Genomic DNA, 21,860 nt, shown 5'->3' with positions numbered 1-21,860 from the left:
TGAGACAAACACCTACAGCTAAATATTGTTTTGTATCCTTTTGCAGTTGCTTTATCTGTGCTATTCTGCTTTGTAGTTGTTTTGTCTCTTTGTAGTTGTTTTTGTCTTTCTAGTTGTGCATCTTTGTAGTTTTATCATCTCTGCAGTTTTTTGGGCCTTTTTTTTAGCTTTTTTTAGGCACAAACAACTGCAAAGAGATGATAAAACTACAAAGATGCACAACTAGAAAGACAAAGAGACAAAACAACAACATAAAAAACTACAAAGAGATCAAACAACTACAAAGCAGAATAGCACAGATAAAGCAACTGCAAAAGATACAAAACAATGGACACAACTACAAAGTGATGAGACCACTACAAAGATCCAAAAACTGGAGGAGATGGATGAAGAAAACCAGAGACAAAACTACAAAGAGGCACGGCTACAAAAACAAAAAGATAAAATCAACTACAAATATTACCAAAATAACAGAGATAAAACAACTGCAAAGAGCTACAAAATGATGCAAACAACTACAAAGAAATAAGACCACTGTAGTTAGGTTTTTGTGCATCTTTGTAGTGGTCTTATCTTACCCCTTTGTAGTTGATTTTTATCTTTTTGTTTTTTTCTCTTTGTAGTTGTGCCTCTTTGTAGGATGCACAAAGACCCAACTACAGAGCGATAGACGAAATGGATGGAAAAAAAAAAAAACACAGAGACAAAACTTCAAACAGACACCACTATAAAGACAGAACAACTGAAAAGAGACAAACTGCAGTGTGATGCAAGAAAGTGAAGCAGAAAGCCACAAAGAGACACAGACAATGAATAAGACATGAAACAGCTACAAAAACACTCAAACAGCTGCAAAGCGGCACTGATCAGGCAAAACTAACATCAGCTCACATGTTGACAATGATTACCACAGGATGCAGGCTCTTTGAAAAGCAATTTAATTCAGTTTAACATTTCCCATGGGTTAGCTTGTGAGAACCAAAAGTCCGACCACGGCTCATAGTTTAAACAGCTGATTCAATCAACTACAGAGCATGTAAGAGATGGTGATGATTTAAAACTCCGCAGATATGAAAATGATAAAAAAAAAAACTAATAAAAAAATAAAAAAATGTAACATGTAACACTACAAAAGTTGTTTGTGAAAAAGTGTTCAGAACATTTTCTTTATCCTTATGTGATCGTGAGGGTGGGTGGCTGTGCTCAGAGGCTGTGCTGCATTACAGTACGTGCGGTGAATGGGCTCAATTGTTCCTCATATTTTATTCGTTTTCTTAAACAAGTGCCTAGTGAGGCAGGCAGATGGCTTTTACTGCTACTTTGGAATGCAAAATGAGATGAGATACTTTAAAATGGCTGCACTTCTAAAAAATAATGGCGGTGAAAGGACACAAAATGGACTTTAGCAACGTAATTACAAGAGACGATGTTCTTCCTGTGTAAACACAATTTTCTTCTATAAATAATTCTTCTTTAACTGAACACATTATTCTATTTTGAAAGCTTACAGACAAATAACAGAAAAATATCCCTTTTTTTTGTCGCCCAATAAACCATCGACAGTGAAAAATAAGTTGCCACGTGTATGAATTTTATCAAAGCCTTTGAAAAAGTATAAAACAGCCACTATATATATAAATATAAATATATACAAAACAGTCGGTCTGTCAAAAAGGGTATGGATGCAAGTTTGTGACATCTGTTTCTGCAAAACTGAATTGCATGGGATATTCTCTTATAGGCCGAATTCAAATCACACCTCAAGCACTGAGACAGAATATTAGAAATGCATGGGATGCACTCAGAACGGGATTGTGTGAGGAAGGAACAAAGATATGAGAGATGGAAGCAAAGTGCTACAATAATTGTGTGTATTCTCTTCCTACCGATTTAGACAAAGAAAACTGGAGGAAATAAAAAAACAGCAGAGGCCAGAATTAATCAAGGAGGAGAAAATACACCTTGTGATTCTTGTCGCCTCTCCTGGGTAGTTTGAGAACACACAAAAGGAATAAAACATAGTGAGGAGGGGGAAAAAAAGAAAAGAGGCAAGACCAAAATAAGAGACCGTAATATAGCAATGACTCGGCAGTCAAGGGGGAAAAGACTGATGCAATGAAAATGTGCTGCTGGTGTGTCTGCAGGCCTCAGTTCCAGCGGGGCCATTATAAAGAAACTTTGGGTTTTTGCTCAGATGTGTGGTAGAAATCTGTATGGGTAAATCTATCTATCCAGCAACAAAGGCAGCTCCTGTATTCCATCTTGTGGTCAGACTTAATAACTCTGGGTCATGGTCTTTGGCTTTGTGCCCTCTCCAAATAAATGTCTTTGCTCCTGCCCCCGTCCTCCATCCCCTCTAGCCCTCTACCAGGGGCCCTTCATAGGCGGGCCCTTGGGGCTGTACTCCACTTGATGGCTCATACAGTCTCCTGGATTACACCGGCCATCGTTTCCCTTTGAACCAGTCTGTCCAGGAGGGCCTGGGATTCCAGGAACGCCCTGTTGGCCAACAGGACCAGGGGGTCCCATCTTACCATAGCCTGGGGGTCCTGGGACACCTGGAGAAGGGAAGGAAACTGAAGTTGAAATACTAGCTGGTCACGACCGGTCAGTGCCTGTGGGCAAAAGCCCCAGACACTCCACACCACCTGAGTATACTTTGATTAATTATAATTTTGTGGTATGTATCCAATTTGTGAGCGTCAAACAATCGACACAGGCCACGCAACAAATGAATATTCGCATTATCAAATCATGTGATAACATTTACTTATTTATTTAAAATACACTTTATATATACACTGGTTGAATGGAAGTTGGAATAAAATATTTTTACCTCTTGTCATGAAGAGATGGCCAATGTTATTTACGTCTCCTGTCAGTGGTCATAATGTTATGCGTGATTGGTGTATAGATATCATTGAATTGAATTGAATGTTTTATTTAATTATTTCATTAAAGTTTGGAGGTGTAGGTAGGTACTTGTCCTCTGTCTCCTGGCTTTGCGCTAAGCTAATCTTATGAACTGTTGATTGTAGCATCCTGTTTAGCATGAGGATCAATCTTTTCATTTTACTTCCAGCAAAACAAACTGCATTTCTCAAAATGCGAAGCTATTGCTTTGAAGATTTATTTATAAGTAAACCGATGCCTTTTGACACCACATCACAAAAACAGTGTAGATACAAAACGAATGATTTTAATCACCGGCAACACGATCAAGTGATATCTACACATCACAACAGAAAACATGTAAAATAAGCATCATCCTCTGGAGATGGTGTTATTACCACATCTGTCATCAGGGGAACATTAATGAAACATGAACAGATATTAAAGTCCTACTTTGATCGTTTCACGTGGTTGCTCTTTTTCAAGACAGATTAAATAAACAGCTCCATGTAAAGTGACTGCATCAGATGCTAATTTGCTAATTTAGCCAGTGCTATCTGAACTCAATGATGATTAAGGGTTCTCAGATGCTGATTTGGATGGAATGATTTGGAATGGTAATTTTGATCAAGACAGTTTAAGAACGGTGAAAAATTACCTTCACCGCGATGGCAAATTGTTAATCAACAAGGAATGCAAACATTTTCAGTAATTAACATCAGTTGTGTGGTTTTAGCCAATTCTGAATTTTGCACCAGCTGTTGCTTTGCTTTCTCCACACATAAATACCTCAATAAAAGAAAGCAGAGAGACAAATAACTATTGGAATTGAAATGTCTGAATGTTCGAACTTAAACTCAACAGACATTAACAACAATTAGCACCAGAATAAACTAAGCCAACACTCAATATGGCTGAAATCTGATGAAGCAACATTTTACCACAGAGTGTACGCTGCCACTTACTGATTTATCAACCAGTGGTCTACATTACCTGGTGCTCCTGGAGGTCCCACATCTCCCATCTCTCCAATACCCTTGTCTCCTTTTTCTCCCTGTGGTCCTCGTGGTCCTACAGGAAGAGAGACACATATAATGAAAGCACTGAAGCTAAACTGTTTGCAGTTAATGATGATGCTTAGCGACATTTTCACATTGTTATGGGATTAAAGGTTCACCTGGGGGTCCTTGACCTCCTGGTCGGCCTTGTCTCCCGATCTGTCCCGGCATTCCGGGGGCACCTGGAGCCCCTGGATTACCCGGAGTTCCGTCTTTCCCTGGGGGTCCAGGCCGGCCTGGGGACGCCACCATCTCTACTGGACTCTGCATGCGAGACAAGTAGTAGCCCATTCTCTCTGGGGAGAGAAAACAAGCAATAATGAAGCATGAGCAGCGGTACCCCAGAGACAAATTTGAATCACTCTTTGAAATGTGCATCTGAAGAGAAAATACTCCTCTGGTGTAGAAACTGTGGCTTTGTGCTCATGAAACATTCACACAGCAATGTGCATTTGCACATTCCCTCACCATCAAAGATCTTGATCACCTGCTGCCGGATGAAATTCTTGATTTCATCATAATTGACAACAGCCTATTTTAGAAGAGAGACAACGAGAAAAACAAACAGTCAACCATTAATCAAAGTAGATAATAGGAAAAAAGAACAGACGGAGTTAGCAGACTGGTAGTTTGACGGCCACTGCTACATAAAACATGAAAACATGGGAACTATAGTGCTGTAAGAGCAATGTAACTGTATCTCACATCATTTCCTGGTGACCCTGGAAGTCCAGGTGATCCGGAGGGGCCCTCTGAGCCTGGGCTTCCCCTTTCCCCTCTAGGTCCGACTGGGCCAATCATGGGCTGTGCGTCCTTACTGTGGTATCCCCCACCGCCAGGGGGCCCCGGTCTACCTCTCTCACCTGGAGCACCCCTCTGGCCAGTGGCTCCTGGTTCACCCTGGGAGACAGACACGAGTAAAGGTGGCGGGTGAAAGGCAGTCTTTGACTTTACTTTCAAGAAATAGTTTGAGAAATACACTTTATTGCTTTCTACCCAAGAGTTAATTAAGTGTTCTGATGTAACTATGCTAAATTGGAAGCTAAAGCCTGCAGTCAGTTAGCTTAGCTTTGCTTAAAGCCCTCTGCAAAGGTAAAAATAACCTCACTCATCAACACAGAATATCTTGTTCCTTTAAACGATACAGAATCTTTGCTTTCACTGTTTGCTAATCTACTCTAAACTAACCCTCTTCCTGGCTGTAGCTTCACATTTCAATCTTCTCATCTGACTCACAGTCACACAGGAAATAAGAAGATAAATATTAATGTTCATTCTAGTATTTTCTATACTTACTCAAACATAATGAGATTGCTGTTTTAAGAAGCACACAGTGTGAGGGATTATCATTAACTGCGTTTGGGAGAACAAGCAGGCCCATTTCGGACAGCTTTTGGCTACATCTATATCACTTTCCACGCGGCCGCGCTCAGCATTCAGGCTGCGTAAATACACTCAAACACAGCACCGCTACTTTAGCGACAGTGATTTATCGAGGACAAAGAAGCCCATAATGGACGTCTAATGTTTACACGTCAGCGACAGGCAAGCGGCTGTTGAAATAGAGAGGAGCGGGAAGAATGGAGGAGTCCGTTCTTGTCTGTCTCCTCTGTTCTCCTCTTCTGCGTGGCTAAAACCCTGACAATGCCGTCCTGTCAGCGTGACAAATAGCCTCATCTAGCATCTCCCCTCATGCTTAATAGCATTATCCCACAGGCAGAAGAATAACTTTATCACTGCAGCCACCTACTGTAAGCCTGTGTCTGCCAAGAGACCCAACAGGCTCAACAGCTCTATAGGGTTAGCTGGGGGGCCGGCTGCCAGTTTGGAGAAGGGTGAAGCGAGGTGAGGAGGAAGGAGGTTGTCAGTTGGGGGGTCGGTGGGTTAGTGAACTGATGACTGTGTTAAGTGCGGGTGCTGAGTGAGCAGAAATCAGGGGAGTGAGCGTGTTCAGCACCATTGTGTGCCGGCATAAGTCTCCCTGGGCTAAGGGGGCAGAAAAGGAAAGGGTGAATCTGAGTGTTCTGATGGTCTTCGGATGTAATGGATGGCTAATGCTCAGCTTGACAACACACACACACACACACACACACATAGCGCTGCACCACGCTGAGTCAGCCCTTACCTTCTGACCTGTCTGCCCGCTGTCCCCCGGAAGGCCTGCCGCTCCCTGTCAAAATAAAGACAGAGATATCCATCAAAGAATGAAATATACACACGTCACCACATCAATCTCTCTCTATTATACTTTAAACAGGACAAACAGCACCCCCAGACATTACTCACATCTTTACCAGCAGCACCATCGCTGCCTGGCTCTCCCTGAAACACAAAGCAGGAGAAAAGATTGAGTGAGACACACTGGCAGGCTGGTAGTTTGAATTATGTTTAATTAAAGCTTGTTTTGTTTGGGGGAATAAATTTGAGAGCCGACACAAGCTGCAAAGTACTAACCATAGACCCCGGGTGCCCAGGTGGTCCTGGGGATCCTACCATACCTGGGAGACCCCTCTCTCCAGCCTGGCCCTTATCTCCTTTTATACCCTAGAGAGCAAGGGAGAAAAAAAATGGAGGAGAATATCTTCTGTTGTTTGTTTTTACTTTTTGTGTTTTCGGGCAGCAGGACAGAATTTCAATTGTGTCTTGTTTCACCTTCTCTCCTTCTCTCTCTCACACACACATAGCATATACAGACAATAATTCATCATTTTAACACTTTCTGAAGGCCCACAATGAATTATGACTGTACTTTATCCTATCTGCGGTCATCTGTTTTATATATTTTTTCAGTGTGTGCTGCCTCTGTAATTATTTTCTGCAATCATAATTAATTTATTTGTTGTCTTCTGCGCTCACATCTTTCTCTAACTTTTTTTCTTTTGCAAAAGCATGTTGATGATTCTCTCTTACCAATCCTGACGGACCAGGAGGTCCTGGTGGCCCAGCTGGACCCGTAGAACCCTGAGATGGAAAGCAAAGCATTATTAAACACAGTATGCTACAAAATCAACAGATTATAAATGTAAGGTTAAAGAGAGAGGTATACTTACCAAATGGCCTGGGGGCCCAGGTCGTCCCAGAGCTCCTGGGGTACCTGGATCACCCTGGAAAGATCACAGATTGACCTTTAGATATTTAATTTATGCTAACTATGATATATGGAGGCTACTCCTGTATACAGATTATCAATGTGCTCTTTAATCTTTAGCAAATCGATATGGGCTAAAGATGTACTGCAGAAATACTCACATCATGGCCAGGTCTGCCAGGTGATCCAGGTGGACCTGAAGGTCCACTTTCACCCTGGAGGAAAAGGAAAGCCATTACAAGGTGATAGAGGAAGCATGAGATCGAAACAACAAGGTAGCAAAGCAGTACCGTCAGACTTTCATCAAAATTATCAGCTTGATAAAACTGTTTGGGCTCACGCACAAGCAAGAGGCAGCCACTGTAGCTACACAAACAGAGAGACATAGTGTGATGGTAAAGCAATGAGTTGCTGGCTAACCTTCTGTCCAGGAAAGCCAACATGGCCAGTTTTCCCTTTGAATCCCTGAGGAGAGACATCAAAGAGAATAAGATTGGTACAGTGTAAAAATTCACAATGTCGAGGCTGCCAGAAGAAGAGGCAGACGTGTCTTTGAAATCCCGAACACCTGCTCTTGGGCAGAACACAAACTGAGATACAGAGAGTGTGAGAGGAAAATAAAAAGAAAGAGACAGAGGGAGAGAGGTGGCGACTTGTTTCTTCACTGAAGCAAACTACATTGTGTAAGAAAGTTATGAAGGTATTAGAGGCTTAGAAGTTTCAAATGGGGTCGCTTCAGCAGTGACTTCTACAAAATTAACAAGACTGAGTAATGACTGCACATATTAATGTAGTGTTCCCAACATGTCTGAGGTAGGGGGGAAATATCAGCAGTCACGTTCCATGATAATTTGAATAGGACATTGCTGGAGACACTTTACATGGGTTAAGAATTAAAGTCATCATACCTTCCTTAAACTCTTCTACATATTCATTTTGAATCCAAAATAAGTCTCACTATCAGGGGTGTAAACACCCCTCTATCCCTAAAGAGCCACAGAAAAGGTTTTAATGACAAAGGTTTTAGTATGCAGACTGATTTGCATACTAGTTTGCCGTTTCTGAAACTAAAGGGGGGCCAATTGTAATGCACTGTTTAAAAAGTCTGCCTAACAGACTTGATCCACAAAAACGAGCTCTGGTGTGAATGTACAGAGGAACGCAACATTTCAAATTTTCCCCAACTCTAAAACACTGAAGGTTTTAACAAGTGTGCAACTGTACTAGCATATTAGCATGCTAGCATTTTCTTATTCTTCTATAGTAGAGCGCAGTTAGTTTTGCAATTATATCTAACATGGGTTAGACAAATTTCATGACAAATTATAATGTAAAAAACTCATGGCAATAAATTAAAAAGTCAACAAGACAATGTCACAGATGTGAAAAGTCAGAAGATCATCAAAGTGGGTCTTCTGTGGACAATGAACGTATAAAATCTGCCATTTGTAGAAATAAAACCTCTGTGATGCTGGCTTAAAAGACAAAAAAGGATAAATCCCAAACTGATTCTATTCATTTATCCTCTGGGGACCATGAGCGTCTTCAGAATGAATTAAACACATTATCTGCAGCTGTGGATACGTACTGTCAGAGACAGTGGTATTATAAAATAACCTAGATTAAATAGATACAGTAATTAATTATTTTATATTAAAAAAAAACATTTGGTTATTATTACATTATAATAACAGCTAAATTAAATAGCATTTACTTTGTATGATATGGGCAGTGTATTTTACATTCCTAATGCATGTTGTTTTCTACACTGGACAGAGAATTAAATCAGGCCAGATAAATGTAAGAGGTGATACTCACTGGGATTCCTCGTGGTCCTGCTGGGCCTGCGGGGCCTGTCTCTCCCTGATAATGGAAAAATAGCTGGTGTCAAAGATCAGATACTATATGCATGTCTTGGTCTATACTCAGTATACTCTTTGGATATTCTGCATGTGTGTAGGTACATGTGTAGGCACACTTACCCGCAGTCCTGGTTTCCCGTCTTTTCCGTCCATTCCTTCAATGCCGGGAGGGCCCTTTCATTGAAAACAGGAGTGGAGAGTACACATGAAGACTCAAGGTAGCATACAGTGCACAATAGATAGGTTGGACTAGGATGAACTTAGATCATATACAACGAAAAAAACAACATGTACCATCAAGCCTGGGGAGCCAGGTGAGCCGGAGGGTCCAGGAGGTCCCTGGGAGCCTTGAGCACCATCATTGCCCTTTGACATGAGAGATTTTCAGTCCAATGTGATGATTTTAGATGCAGAGTGATACAGAAACTAATATCTATGTGGTTTGTACTCACTTTTTCACCTTTGAGCCCAGGAAGCCCTTCTCTTCCAGGTTTGCCAGCAGGACCTGGTGCACCCTGAAATTGCACACAGTAAAGTCAATGCAGCGGTTTTCTTTTTTTAAAAAAAAAACAAAAACAACGCAATGTGGGAAAGCATTTACATACTGGTGGTCCTGGGAAACCTGGTTGTCCTTGGAAACCCTTCAAATAAAAAGTGCAACATCTTAATATGGGTTTAATTAGTTTCATTCTTCTTTTATGTGCAACATGTGTTATACATACCTGATCCCCTTTGGGACCAGCAGGCCCGGCTGGTCCTGTGTCTCCTTTGATACCCTGCAGACGAAGAATGTTCTCTAAGTTATTAAGCTTGAAAATGATAAATGAAGAAGCCAGGCTCTAAAAACTGCCAAGCCAAATTTATAGCGAAACACTGACCGGTGAGCCAGCCTGTCCTTGATACCCAGGGTTGCCAGGAGGGCCCTGCAGAAGCAAAAGAACTGTTAACCAACAATTTACAACACAACTGGCAGATTAATTTCATATTGGTGTAGTGGCTTACCGATTCCCCTTTCTGACCGCTGCCTCCCGGGCTTCCGCGCTCGCCCTTCAGTCCCTGACAAACACAGAAAGCCAAGTGAATCAGTGTCGGCTCACACGTCAGCGCAACCCCAGCCCCATCCACGAAAGCTGTCAGGATGCTGTCGGGCCCTGTCCCCACAGTTCCTTTATAATGAGGAGGGGAGAATAACTTACAGGCAGCCCAGGTGGTCCCATGGTTCCTGGATACCCAGAGGTCCCTGGAGAGCCCTGAGGTAAAGATCGTGCAACCAATCAAAAGAGGAAACCAATTATTTTTCTTCATGTTGTAATTTCGTGGAAACCGGTTGTCAGATACTTACCTGCTCGCCCTTCATTCCGGGGAGGCCAGGTAACCCTCGTTCGCCCTGTTGACCCTGAGTATGAAAGGAGAGAGGAAAGATTAAAAAAAATAAAACGGAAGACAAGATATGATATACATGTCTGCAAGACAAGGTCCCCCGGCGGAAATAAAATGACAGGGTTAGTCAATATCAAACACGGGAAACAGGTAAGAGGCTAGGATCTTCTCCCCCTGGAACTGCCTACTTTTGAGTTCCTCCTCTGCTGTATATGTTATGAGCCTTCTGGATGGTGATTTAACTCTGATACCCAGGAGCAAAACACTGGCCCCTCAATCCAGTTGGTTTCTTTTCTGCACAAATCATACAGATAGGGATCCTTTCAATCGTGGCTTCCTTCCTCTTTATCCCCTTGTTTCAGACTGATGTGAAAAAATTGCTCCCGCTCTTTCACAAATCACACACACATTTAACAAAAAGAACAGAAAGTACATGAGCCACATGTAATTTCGGTCTATTCATAGTGTATTATGTTGTTTTGATGCAAATATTAATATGCACATGTAAGTGTGACCTGTTGCCTAGCAACAGTCCATGTAAGCGAGAGACAGATAAAGAACAGAAAAGTTATTAACAAATGAGTTGATAAAAATTTGTCAGATGCAACTTATTCGTTGCTGTGAGGAAGATATATTTGGAATAAATTAATAAAAATGTTTATTGAGGATTCCAAATGATTCCATCATCCTGAGAAGAAAATCATTTGTAGCTGATCATTTGATAACTTCCCCACCACTAAAGAAGGGTAACATACTGTATTACCAGCAGAGTTACACTTTTCTCTCTCACACACACAAACACCACAGCACGCAGCAGAAGCTGACACCTGCTATGAAGTGCTACTACGCCACAAATGGATTCCATGCAGAGCTCACATGGCTCGCTCATTTAGCATCTCTATTCTCCTAAAACAATAAATCTGCGCGGGGGGGAAGGGGAAGGGGAGGGCTCTGCGCGGCAGCACCGCTCTCCATCACTTAGACGGGGGAATAATTGAAGAACTGGACAAAGAGACGACCAAATTGTTTCCTCATCTGAAGTAACTTTCATTAAAGAGCCACGCAGAGAGGGGAGAGGGGAGAGGAGGGTGGCGAAATGGCAAAGATTGAATAATCAAGGGATGGTTGACTGAAACAAAGAGGCAAAAGAAAGTAGCTCCAATTCATGCTGCTTTATACTTCAACTCCCATTTCAGACACTACAATCAATACTTTTCAGATTAAGAATTTATATTATATACTGCGCACAAAAAAAGGGGTTTGTTGTTAGGACTTCTTGCGCTGATGTAGATGTATAAGAGTTGTCTGCACAAGAGTCATTTCCCCTTTCAAACTTGTCACAAGGTATCATAAATAACATAAGAGCTTAAGCCCAGCATGTGAAATGATTCCCATTTTTACAGGAAAGCAAAGACTGAAGAAACGTCCAAAATACTGTTTTTTTGTTGAAGGCTTTTACTTGACAAACTCAGACCTGCCAATCTTGAAGAAATTTTATGAGTACAACCCCCCACGTCATGTCACTTTATGATGATGAGGCCTCATAAGGATTGTTCAGCGTTTTCCAGTTTTACATGGAGCAGTACCAATTTACGCCACACGGCGGCGCCTCCTTTGTTTTCATCGCTTAGTTCAGCGTGTGTCACTCTTTAATCCGTCTCTTTTTCTTTTTTTTTTTTTTTTTTACATCCGCCATCTCCGTAATGTGGACGCAGGCAGAGCCCGTCTACGGATATATTAGACGTTCCATATTAGACGTTCTCTGACGCAGGTGAAGGCCACAAGCCACGAACGTTTTATTATCGGTTATTATAGTGTTCTGTAATAAGCCGTGAGACAGCTGCTTTATATGGTTCTGTTTAACAAATGTATTGTGCTGAAATCCCTCCACTTCGTCTCCTGCCTGTTACTTCATGTTGAAGCATACTACTAGCAAACGTGGCTAAGCTTCTCTCTATTTCCCAAGTTGACAACGAGGTTCATGTGACAGAAGAAGTCTCGAATCCAAAAGGAGGCAAAAATCCATATCGCTAATAAACGTTACGTGACGATAAAATCTCCCGCTTCGCCTGCGCTGTACGACCGTATCATACCCGGTGCAGCAACACATTACAAACCAGGCTGAACACCGGATTCCACTTCCAGGTCTCATTTGTAGTTTAATTTCGGCGTACTGCTAATAGTTATGTTTAATAAAGAACTACACAGAACACACGGAACTAACTGTGAATGCCACCGACGCATTGAACGAAATGCGAATGAAGCGGTAAATGCACGTAAGGATTTAAGACTTGACGAAATGTAATTTAAGACCTACGATGCAAAATATGCTAAATTTAGCTGGTGCGTCTTATATTCAGGTGCGCCTTATAGTCCGGAAATTACGGTATGTTTCGGGGGGGTTGGGAAGTGTTTGTGTGTAGTAGGCTACCGTGTTCGTTACCTGTTGCCCAGTGGTTCAGCCATAGCACGCAAGCCTGCAAGTTATCCGGCCAGCCTGGCTTGCTTTAGGCACTGAATTGAACTGAACGCGCGAAGCATTTGGCTAAGAGGGGCAGGTGGGCGGAGGGTTAAAATGCAGCGCTCTGATTGGCCGAAAGCTTTTCACTCAACTTACACGCTGTGGCTCAGTGGCAGAATCAACGTCATAGATTGCACAGAAAGTTTAGAAACTGAAACCGGCGAAATGCGAGGTGCAACAAAATGCGTACCAAGAGAGCAGCGAACCGTACAAGCGTACTTAAGGGTCAAAATGCGTGCCGAGTACGAAAAATGCGTACATGTTGGCAGGTCTGCAAACTGATGTAAGCTTGATTGTATACTAATTGGTTGAAATGTCTTATGGCATGGTTTAATTTCAGAAACAGTTAGTTTAGTTTTTTACTCGGTACATTTAACTGCTCAACTGTTACTCCAGAAGGCTTTCGCATGGAGGATTTTTACTTGCACAGTAACATTTCTACAGTAGTGTCCTGGTAATACTAATTCAACTTCTTCCCTTAGTGATTAAATAAAAAAAAAAAAATGTGTGAAAGTGTGAATGAAACTTACTGATAAACCAGGCGAACCCTGAGGGCCTGGGAAACCCGGAGGTCCCTGTGGGCAGAAAACAATGACATGAACACTTTAAAAACACCTGAGACAAGATGTACTTATCCATTCACACCTCTGATTAAAGCAGGTTTCAATCTGCTCCTGACAATTAGGTGAAATCCGCAGTAGGCACTGCAGCAGGAATCGAGTTGGTGCTTGTGTGAATCAGCATTTGAGAGGGTGGTGCTTTCAGTTCGCTTTCACCAGCAGGGGGCTCTGTGAGCCCATGGAAGCTGGCAAGCATAAGCTCCCATCAAGTTACCTCCAATCTACACTTTGAGACGAAAACCCTACGGTGCTGTCCTAAAATAATGAAAGAAAAGTAATCTTTTCACTCAAGTACTGGCAAGCTAATGTAAGGCAATGATTAGAATGCAGTTTAGTATTTTTGGACCGCGAATAATAGATAATAGAGTAGGACGTTGGAAAAATATATTAGATAATGTTTCTTAAAATATTGATATGAGCAATGTAGGCTGACGTTAAGAAGATCTGTGAAAATAACTCGTAAAGGTGAGTCATGTGGAATGGTTAAAGAAATAATATATGATGCTGGATGTTAAGGTTGATGTAAATCCTTACCATGACTCCCGGTATTCCTGCTTGGCCCCTTTCTCCTGGTGGACCCTGAAGTAAAGGTAAAGAAAGAAAGGTGACCCTTGGCCCACCCACTCTAACAACACAATAACAGTATGCATGAGACACTCAGGTTTGGACTCACCGCCTCTCCTTTTATCCCTGGTGATCCAGTCATTCCCGGCATACCAGGTGCTCCTGTGCACGATCGATCAACCTGTGAGGCAGAGAGATAAATTACCAGAAAATGCACATTTGTTCACGTATAATATGTGTCTGTGGGTATCATTAATATGGCAGCGATCTCAACTGACCGCTGGCTGTGTTGCCTGCTCCCTCTGCAGTCTCTCCAAACACTGCAAACAGAGACGAGAAGAAGTCATCAGAGCAAACGTCTAACTGTCACGACGAGAGCCGACCACATCAAGCCATGCACACACTCCAATACAATACAAAATGAGGGACTGTCATTTTGCATTGAACAGCACACACCATCGTTTCACATGATTCCCAATTTGGTGTATCATACAGTGAAGGTGAAAAGGTTTTTGAGAAGAAGCGCCCCCAAGTCTCACCCTGTCACAGCTGTCCACGGGGTTTACACCAGGCTTGCCCTGTTCTTCTCTATCATCCCTGGAATTAGGCACGCCTGGCACCCCTGGGTGACCTTGGGAACAGGCCCCATTACAGCCATCCTGTGTCACACACATACATATATATATATATCATATATATAGACAGGCAACTGTCAAACCGAAAATGGAAACCCCCCCATTCTCTGAAACGCAGGGTTTTAATGATGAACTTACATCAGCGCCTTCGCCGGTGGAGTCTTGAGGCAGCTGGTGTGGTCCAGTGGGGTTCTGCAGAAGGGGCAGGGAAATGAAAATCCAATTAATGTTCATTCAAGAATTTATGGCTTCAAAGAGGACAATTAATGGAAGCCAAATAATCAGCCCTTCCACATTTGAAAAACAACACATTTTCCCCGATGCTCTTCTCCACATATGTCATCACGTTTTTTTTTAAGTTCAGTAGAGTGACAGATCTTTACTGGCATTGACACTACAGTCTGGTACAGTGGTCCCCCTGTGAGTACTATACTAATCTAATCTAACCAGGATAGATGGCATGTTCCCACGGGAGAAATGGATAAATTTGCTATATTAAAAAATACGAGGACATTTATGAGAAAAAAACCATAGTTCACAAAAAGGATGTTAATGCCTTTTGACAAATATTCTAATTTTCAAAGAGATTAAAGCCCAGCATGTGTCTCCAACACTTGATTGACATTGTTAGTGATGGAGTCTAGGGGGAAAAAATACTTCACAAGTGACACTAATAACTCCATTTGAGTGTGCAAGGCCAAGCATACACAATCCGAACACACAACCACTAGTTACGCCAGCTGTGCTCTTACACTTAAATTACAAACACTTGACAAAATATTTCTACGTGATTAAAAATGATCACACGTTTCGCTGTACACATGTCGCCATACAAATGCTGTGCAAACACACTTACTACTGCTTGCAAGCTGACACAACCTTTCCATTCAGCACAAAGTCTGAGGAAAACAAAGTTTCTTGTTCATATCACAGCGTTCATCTCAGTCATTAGGTTCTTCGCTTCTGACAATAGATGAGTGGCGGGGTCGCGAAGTCAACCGCGGTGCTAACATAGAGACATTCACTCCCACATTCACACCAACGGCCAATTTAGAGTCACCAATCGACTTAAAACGCATACGGATGAAGCCAGAGTGATTGAAGAAACCCCCCAAAGTCACAGGGAGAACATACCTCATAATACAGTGTGTTGATATTAAATAAAAACACAACTGAAGTCCAGTTTTCTTTCCTACCTGCAAAACTAATTACATTCTGTCAAGAGCTCAAGTTCCAATAAAAAGTAAAATTGAGTTGAGTAACAGGAACACCACATCAGAACTGGCTCTGAACGCACATACTACCGAGACAAAAGCCCTAGCATAAATAAATCAGTAACAATGGTACTGAGAAATGCCACAATGGGGTTACACTCCCAATAGTAAATTCTGAAATAAAACATCGTATTCGACATACGCGATCACATTGACTGTGAATGGCGGTCAACGGCCCATCAAAGCAGCGGGACCCCTTCTACCGAGAGAGCCTGTCAATAGCACCTGGCCTTGTTTCAAAGTCATTACAAACCCATTTGACATTGTTCGAACTGGAGCCATTAGCTAGAAAGGCTATTTTATGTCGCATGCTATTGGCTGTTACACAAGCTAGAACAAGGCCTTGTGCATTAACGGACCCGCTCAGAAGAAGGTTCTCTATATAATTATCTGTCACCGTGCAGTGTTCGCTTCTGTTGCACTCTGAAGGGATCAGAAAAATGCCAACTTTGTGATTTCTCGGAGCAATTATTGTTATGTTTTAAAGACAAATCAGCAGTTCTGAGAACTATGCGGCTACTTTCGGAGAAACAACATCTGCAGGACCATTGTAGAAAAAGAGACAGTGACAGGTTTATGAACCAGTATTGAAAGGCAAAACTCATGTTGGACATGTGTGTATAAGCGAGTGTATGGAGGAAAGTGGGTGCCAACTTCTACACTATAGAAAATTCAATAATTGGTCTCATTTTATGATACACGTACACACATTTTAGCGCAGAGGTACTCACTAACTAGTGACCAATCAACACAAAAAATCAGTCTCAGGGAGATTAGGGCCTCTCTTTCCTCCATTAAACTACAACTTTAATTCCTGTGTTGAAGGTGAAGTTCCCCTTGAGTGCTGGCTGGGGATCAGTATTGATATCCCCCTAATGAAATTAAGCCATAAACAGACTTGAAAGAACAAAACTGACACCATAGGCAGCCAGAGGATAGCTTCACAACACTCCACCTTCCTTTTTTTTACTAGGATTTTGTCCTTGCACTGACTGTAAGTGACTTTCTGTACTGTCCACAGTCACACATAATGTATTCTGAGGTAAAAAAACAGACCTGTAGTTAAATAAGGAACAGGCTGAAATTAAGCACATGTATAAGCATATGCTCAGTTTAATTTTGTGTAACATACAACTTGCTCTGTCCATCTGGCATCATCAGCATCCCTGCAAAATTACTAAACACTTAGACTCAAAACTTTTGTTATTAAGAAAGTACAGCTTCAGTTACTTTAGGGACATAAAATTATGACATAATAAAAACTAAATTTTACCAAAAAAAAATGTTTTTCCAAACTGACTCTTATATGCCTTAGCTGGTTCCTTTACACTAATAATCAGATACTTTAAAAACGTATCTGAAGTCTTGAATCAGTTTAGCACACATGGAATATGGAATTGAGGGACCATCTTTTTTTTTTTTATAATTCTACTTCATGACGCATGCATTTATTTTTCTGCTCTCGCATCATTTATACATAAGGCCCCGGATCCCAAATCAGCAGATAAGAGCCGCCTCTCCTCCTTTTCTCTCTAATTTTACTTACGCTGTTTCCAGGCAAACCCGGTTTCCCCGGTAGCCCGTCGTTTCCAGGGATACCCTGAAAGAAGGAACTGAGGTTGAGCTGGTTTTGCTGCCAATCGCGGGGCTAGCCACTCCCACCGGCGGTTAAGGCAGAGTCAAAGGGGCAGCGTCAAAAATGATGAAGCCTGTTCCCTCTCTTGTCATGTCAGAATTTATAAGTCTGAATTAACACAACGTTTGCATTTAGAGCTACTTCTGTTATTAATACAAATGCACCCCTGTCAGAGACATGACCTCTTCAGTCCAGTCACCACTCCTGCTGTCTTGATTACACCTTTGACTCTTGCAGCACAGATCAGAGAATCACTTTATTTGAAGGTCTGTTTAAAGCACAAACTTTTGAAATTTCAAATTCAAATTTTGGATAAGCATGACACATTTGGTGAACTTTTGTATTTCAAAACCAGGCCTTCAAATAACTGTTCATGTCTTGACTGACATCCTGAAAGCCAGCTCAGTTGCTTCCAACATGGGTTAAGGCTTGAAGCACCAGATGGGTTAGTGCATTTTATCATTTGAACTTGACTTGATCCAAAAACCTATTTCTGTCCAAGCTATTGCATACATACTTTATATCATTTCAGTCCATTTCCTACATGCATATTATGGACTTTTTCTTTCACCCTTGAAGATGCAAAGCATGTCAAAGCCATATTTATATACCCAACGTGCCCAAGCTGAAAGCCTAAATCAAAACTAGGCTCTAGTTCAATTCAGGCTAATGGAGCAGCTTCTGAATTGAACTGACAAAACAGCGCCCTCATCATCCTGCTGGCCCTTTCTCTTACCTGAGGTCCTTGGCTTCCAATAACTCCCTGAGGCCCAGGTGGGCCAGGTGGGCCAGGAGGTCCTGGGGGGCCCTGTAATGTATGAAGGCAAATGACATCACACATTCATCGTCAGATGCAAGTAAAGAGCATTGTGAATTTGCGAACAAAGTTTGATATATAACGATAAACAGGAATGCTGACTGTCAGATCAGACCTGAGGCCCAGCCTGCCATGGGTTTATTGGAGTTCCTGGGGCTCCCTGGAAGGCAAGAATAGTCCATATCAGAGCAGTACCGGTGTTTGCAGGACATACAGGAAGACCACAGTGTGAAGTTAAGAACCATGCAACGTATGTCAAATCACAAAAAAGACAACGAAGAGAAATAACTAAGCAAGTATTTTTTTTCTTAACATGTCAATGTGGAATCATGATTAACCCTTTGTGTGTGTGTTTAAAACAAAAAAGTATACAGACTCCTTTTCAACTAATCCCATGTTCTGATGTTTTTATTCCAGTGTGTATGCAAGTGTGTACTCACAGGTCCGCCTACACCAGTGTGCACCGACGATATGCAGTTGCACTCTCCAGGGTCACCCTGAAACATGTCAAAAATAGATCTGTGAAAAGCTAAAGTGTAGCCCTGTAGCCCCGCACAATTTTAAGCATAGCCTGAGCCCCCATTCAAAATGTAATAGAAACTACTCTTGTAACTGTAACAATCAACTTGCAGTACACTTTTGTTCAGGTTGCCTGAATCCTGAAATATTATGCGTCACAAAGCCAATTCAAAAATAGTGGAGACATAATGCTCTGACTGTTTCTTTAGGAACTCAGCATTGTCCCGGCATGTTTACAATGCATGTAATCTGCTTTAATGCAAAGAAATTCATCGGCAGCAGGCAGGAGTAGCCCACATTATATATCTGCGATTATGCACCTGCTTTCACTATTTTCCTCTGACAACCAAGGTAATTTTTTACCGTATGTGCGAGCTTTGCCAGAATAGCTACAGACTTTGAGTAAATACACAGAGCAAAGACTGTGACGAATCTCTAAATGTAACCTCGTGCTCATTTCTCTCTTCACTTTCTCAACTTTCTAAACTTTACTCTTGCTTTCAACTCAGCCTTAATAAACGCTCCTGTCCCACATCCTACCCCCCTCCCAACCCTTTAAGCACTGCCTCCACCACTTCTTCATTTCTCCCACCTTCTCAGTGACAGTCTGGACTGGTGGCTCTGATGAATGTGGTAATTAATAGTCTCTCTCTCTTAAGGCCCCCGAAACTCCTCTTGTCTGCCAGCAACAGTACACTTGTCACCTCTGCTGCTACTCTATCTGTGCCCCGAGGCCAGAATGTGCATGTGTAAGTCAGTGCGCGAGTGCATGTGTGTGTCTGGGGTGGGTTGTGGCGAAGTTGGTGGGGTGTTGAGCCATCTCTTGTGATTACCATCTGTTCCATCCCCTTATAATCAAACCCCCTCAGTCCCCTTCATCTAAACAAAACGGTAGACTTACCTTGTCCCCCTTAGCGCCGTCATGCCCCTGCAAGAGAAAGGAGACAGAGCAAACGTGCACACAGACACACACAGACACACACACACACACACACACACACACACACACAGACACTTTGTTACTCTTGCTTTGTTGTTTCACAAGAAAGCTCACGGGGCAGTGAGCTGAGCGTAGATCAGGGGACAGAGGATGAGATGGGAGCAGACATTGCCTCTGTTATGGATCGAGGCAGACATCCTTGGTTACAAATGATGCCTAAATCAAGGACAATTCCCCAAGCAGCTCAAAGAAAATTAAAACTCTAAATAGACGCTAACACAGAGGTAACAACTCAAGTTTGCCCCTTGAATTTCTCAAACAACTCTTCAAGTTGCTAGTGTAAAAAAAAACCATGCAAATGAAACGCACTCTGATGACAGTAAAGGAAACGGACAACTCACAGGTTTGCCCTCCGCTCCGGGCAGTCCTAAAGAGCCGGGGGCTCCATCTCTGCCCTGTTGGTCAAAAAGACACAGTGTTTGAAAATATAACGCCATTACATAATATGCCAACGCAAAAAAAATAAATAAAAAAATTATTTCTTACTGGAGGTCCTACTGCTCCAACACCAGCTGGACCCTGTGGTCCTGGAAGCCCAATATCACCTTTGGAGCCCTGTAAATAGGAAACGCTCAACGTGAGTTTGAACGGGGCTCATCTGGTCGTATTTTGCAATGATTATTTGGCATTAAACCACTTTACCTTTAACCCTGCAGGGCCATCAGGGCCAGGTGGCCCTCTAATGCCAGGAGGCCCCTGCACAGAATGCACAGATTAGACAAAACTCAAAATATGCAGTCCAAAATAAAACAGGACTTTAGAAAAATGAGAGGAACTTACTGCAAGTCCTGGGAGCCCCCTTGGACCTTCGACACCCTATGCATAAAAAAAATAAATAAAAGCAGAAGATTGAGGTAATGTGGGACAATATGGGAAGAGGTTAATGTCCATGGTCCATGGGAAGTGTCTTGTCTCAACCAATCAGATCAACAAATCAAATGAATAACAAACAGCAGTTTAAAAGTTCTGAAAGCTAGAAAGCAGTAAGTGTAGTTATCTATGTAGCTAATATGTTGGTGACAATTTATACATGCCACCACAAACATTTGTGCAACTCATGCCTATAGTTTCTGTGGTCTGGGGAAAATCTAGGACTAAAGATTTAGACTGACATCTCCATGTCAACAAAGCATCAAGCAACTGTTCTTTATAATTTTATTGTCAGGACTATGAAGCCAGAAAACTCCAAACTCCGCTGAGATCACAGGAGAATATGGTGTTGATTAGTGAGAGGACGACATCCATCTAGACACTCTTTAATATAACGGATGATTTAACAGCTGAATCAGCTGTCAACATAAAACTTATTTATTGATCTAGACGTATTTTTGCTGCCTTACTTGAGGTCCTGGAAGGCCGACTCCTGCGACTCCACCTTCCCCCTACAGGGTGCAAAATACAACACAAATTAGAATGACAATGATACATGAAAGCGCACAATCCTCCGCATGTATTTATAAACATGATAATACAATAAATGGAAATTCACACCTTGCTCCCCTTGGGACCGGCAGGCCCTTGAGCACCTGGTAAACCCGGTTTTCCCTGAAAAGGAAAACATGTGAGCTGGTCATTAACAATCCTCATGGCACAAAACTATAAGTAAATAAATAAACACACAATTTCCTCACATTTCTGCCAGGCTTCCCTTCTCCTGGGGGACCAGGCTCTCCTCTCTCTCCTTTGGGGCCTGGCACAGCTACGCCATCACCCACCACAGTGCCAGGAGAAGTACAGCTGGTACAAGCATCCCCCTGGGAACACACAACAAGTCCAAACCATGATCCAGGGTCCCTGGGCAAGAATCAAGCTTAATTAAATAAATGTCAGTGCCCTCATTCAGCTAATCGGAGTAAACTTTTAATCCACACGACACTATCTTTGCACAAAAAGTGTGACTAATGATGACAGACCCATGCAAAAAATCCAATTCTATCTCCATTATGTAGAGCATGGCCTGTAAAAAGGGGTTAGGGACGGTACAGATAAAAATA

At 42.1% G+C, this 21,860-nt stretch overlaps 1 protein-coding gene across 3 annotated transcripts in view; it reads right to left on the bottom strand.

Annotated features, from left to right (window-relative positions):
* Positions 1-922: 922 nt before the first annotated feature.
* Positions 923-21,860, bottom strand: part of col16a1 (collagen, type XVI, alpha 1) — a 68,340-nt gene continuing 47,402 nt past the window's right edge. For 2 of the 3 annotated variants that reach the window (XM_084563379.1, XM_084563380.1), the window contains 40 exons: positions 21,498-21,620; positions 21,358-21,411; positions 21,207-21,248; positions 20,647-20,682; positions 20,509-20,562; positions 20,353-20,421; positions 20,208-20,261; positions 19,768-19,794; positions 18,788-18,844; positions 18,463-18,507; positions 18,267-18,338; positions 17,441-17,494; positions 14,759-14,812; positions 14,525-14,644; positions 14,264-14,305; positions 14,095-14,166; positions 13,956-14,000; positions 13,332-13,376; positions 10,243-10,296; positions 10,097-10,150; positions 9,903-9,956; positions 9,779-9,823; positions 9,623-9,676; positions 9,506-9,541; positions 9,353-9,415; positions 9,195-9,266; positions 9,021-9,074; positions 8,857-8,901; positions 7,459-7,503; positions 7,200-7,253; positions 7,001-7,054; positions 6,861-6,911; positions 6,405-6,494; positions 6,237-6,272; positions 6,076-6,120; positions 4,656-4,850; positions 4,419-4,482; positions 4,070-4,246; positions 3,886-3,963; positions 923-2,558 (listed from right to left, as the gene is read on the bottom strand). In XM_084563379.1, coding sequence (XP_084419505.1) covers positions 2,365-2,558; positions 3,886-3,963; positions 4,070-4,246; positions 4,419-4,482; positions 4,656-4,850; positions 6,076-6,120; positions 6,237-6,272; positions 6,405-6,494; positions 6,861-6,911; positions 7,001-7,054; positions 7,200-7,253; positions 7,459-7,503; positions 8,857-8,901; positions 9,021-9,074; positions 9,195-9,266; positions 9,353-9,415; positions 9,506-9,541; positions 9,623-9,676; positions 9,779-9,823; positions 9,903-9,956; positions 10,097-10,150; positions 10,243-10,296; positions 13,332-13,376; positions 13,956-14,000; positions 14,095-14,166; positions 14,264-14,305; positions 14,525-14,644; positions 14,759-14,812; positions 17,441-17,494; positions 18,267-18,338; positions 18,463-18,507; positions 18,788-18,844; positions 19,768-19,794; positions 20,208-20,261; positions 20,353-20,421; positions 20,509-20,562; positions 20,647-20,682; positions 21,207-21,248; positions 21,358-21,411; positions 21,498-21,620 — 2,679 coding nt within the window. In that variant the 3' untranslated portion in view covers positions 923-2,364. The remainder of the gene's footprint in view (positions 2,559-3,885; positions 3,964-4,069; positions 4,247-4,418; positions 4,483-4,655; positions 4,851-6,075; positions 6,121-6,236; positions 6,273-6,404; positions 6,495-6,860; positions 6,912-7,000; positions 7,055-7,199; positions 7,254-7,458; positions 7,504-8,856; positions 8,902-9,020; positions 9,075-9,194; positions 9,267-9,352; positions 9,416-9,505; positions 9,542-9,622; positions 9,677-9,778; positions 9,824-9,902; positions 9,957-10,096; positions 10,151-10,242; positions 10,297-13,331; positions 13,377-13,955; positions 14,001-14,094; positions 14,167-14,263; positions 14,306-14,524; positions 14,645-14,758; positions 14,813-17,440; positions 17,495-18,266; positions 18,339-18,462; positions 18,508-18,787; positions 18,845-19,767; positions 19,795-20,207; positions 20,262-20,352; positions 20,422-20,508; positions 20,563-20,646; positions 20,683-21,206; positions 21,249-21,357; positions 21,412-21,497; positions 21,621-21,860) is intronic. The other variant, XM_084563381.1, reaches the window with a different exon arrangement.

Source organism: Chelon labrosus (genome assembly GCF_963514085.1).
Source record: "Chelon labrosus genome assembly, chromosome: 16".
Lineage (NCBI taxonomy): Eukaryota > Metazoa > Chordata > Actinopteri > Mugiliformes > Mugilidae > Chelon > Chelon labrosus.
This window is presented reverse-complemented; position numbering and strand designations above follow the sequence as displayed.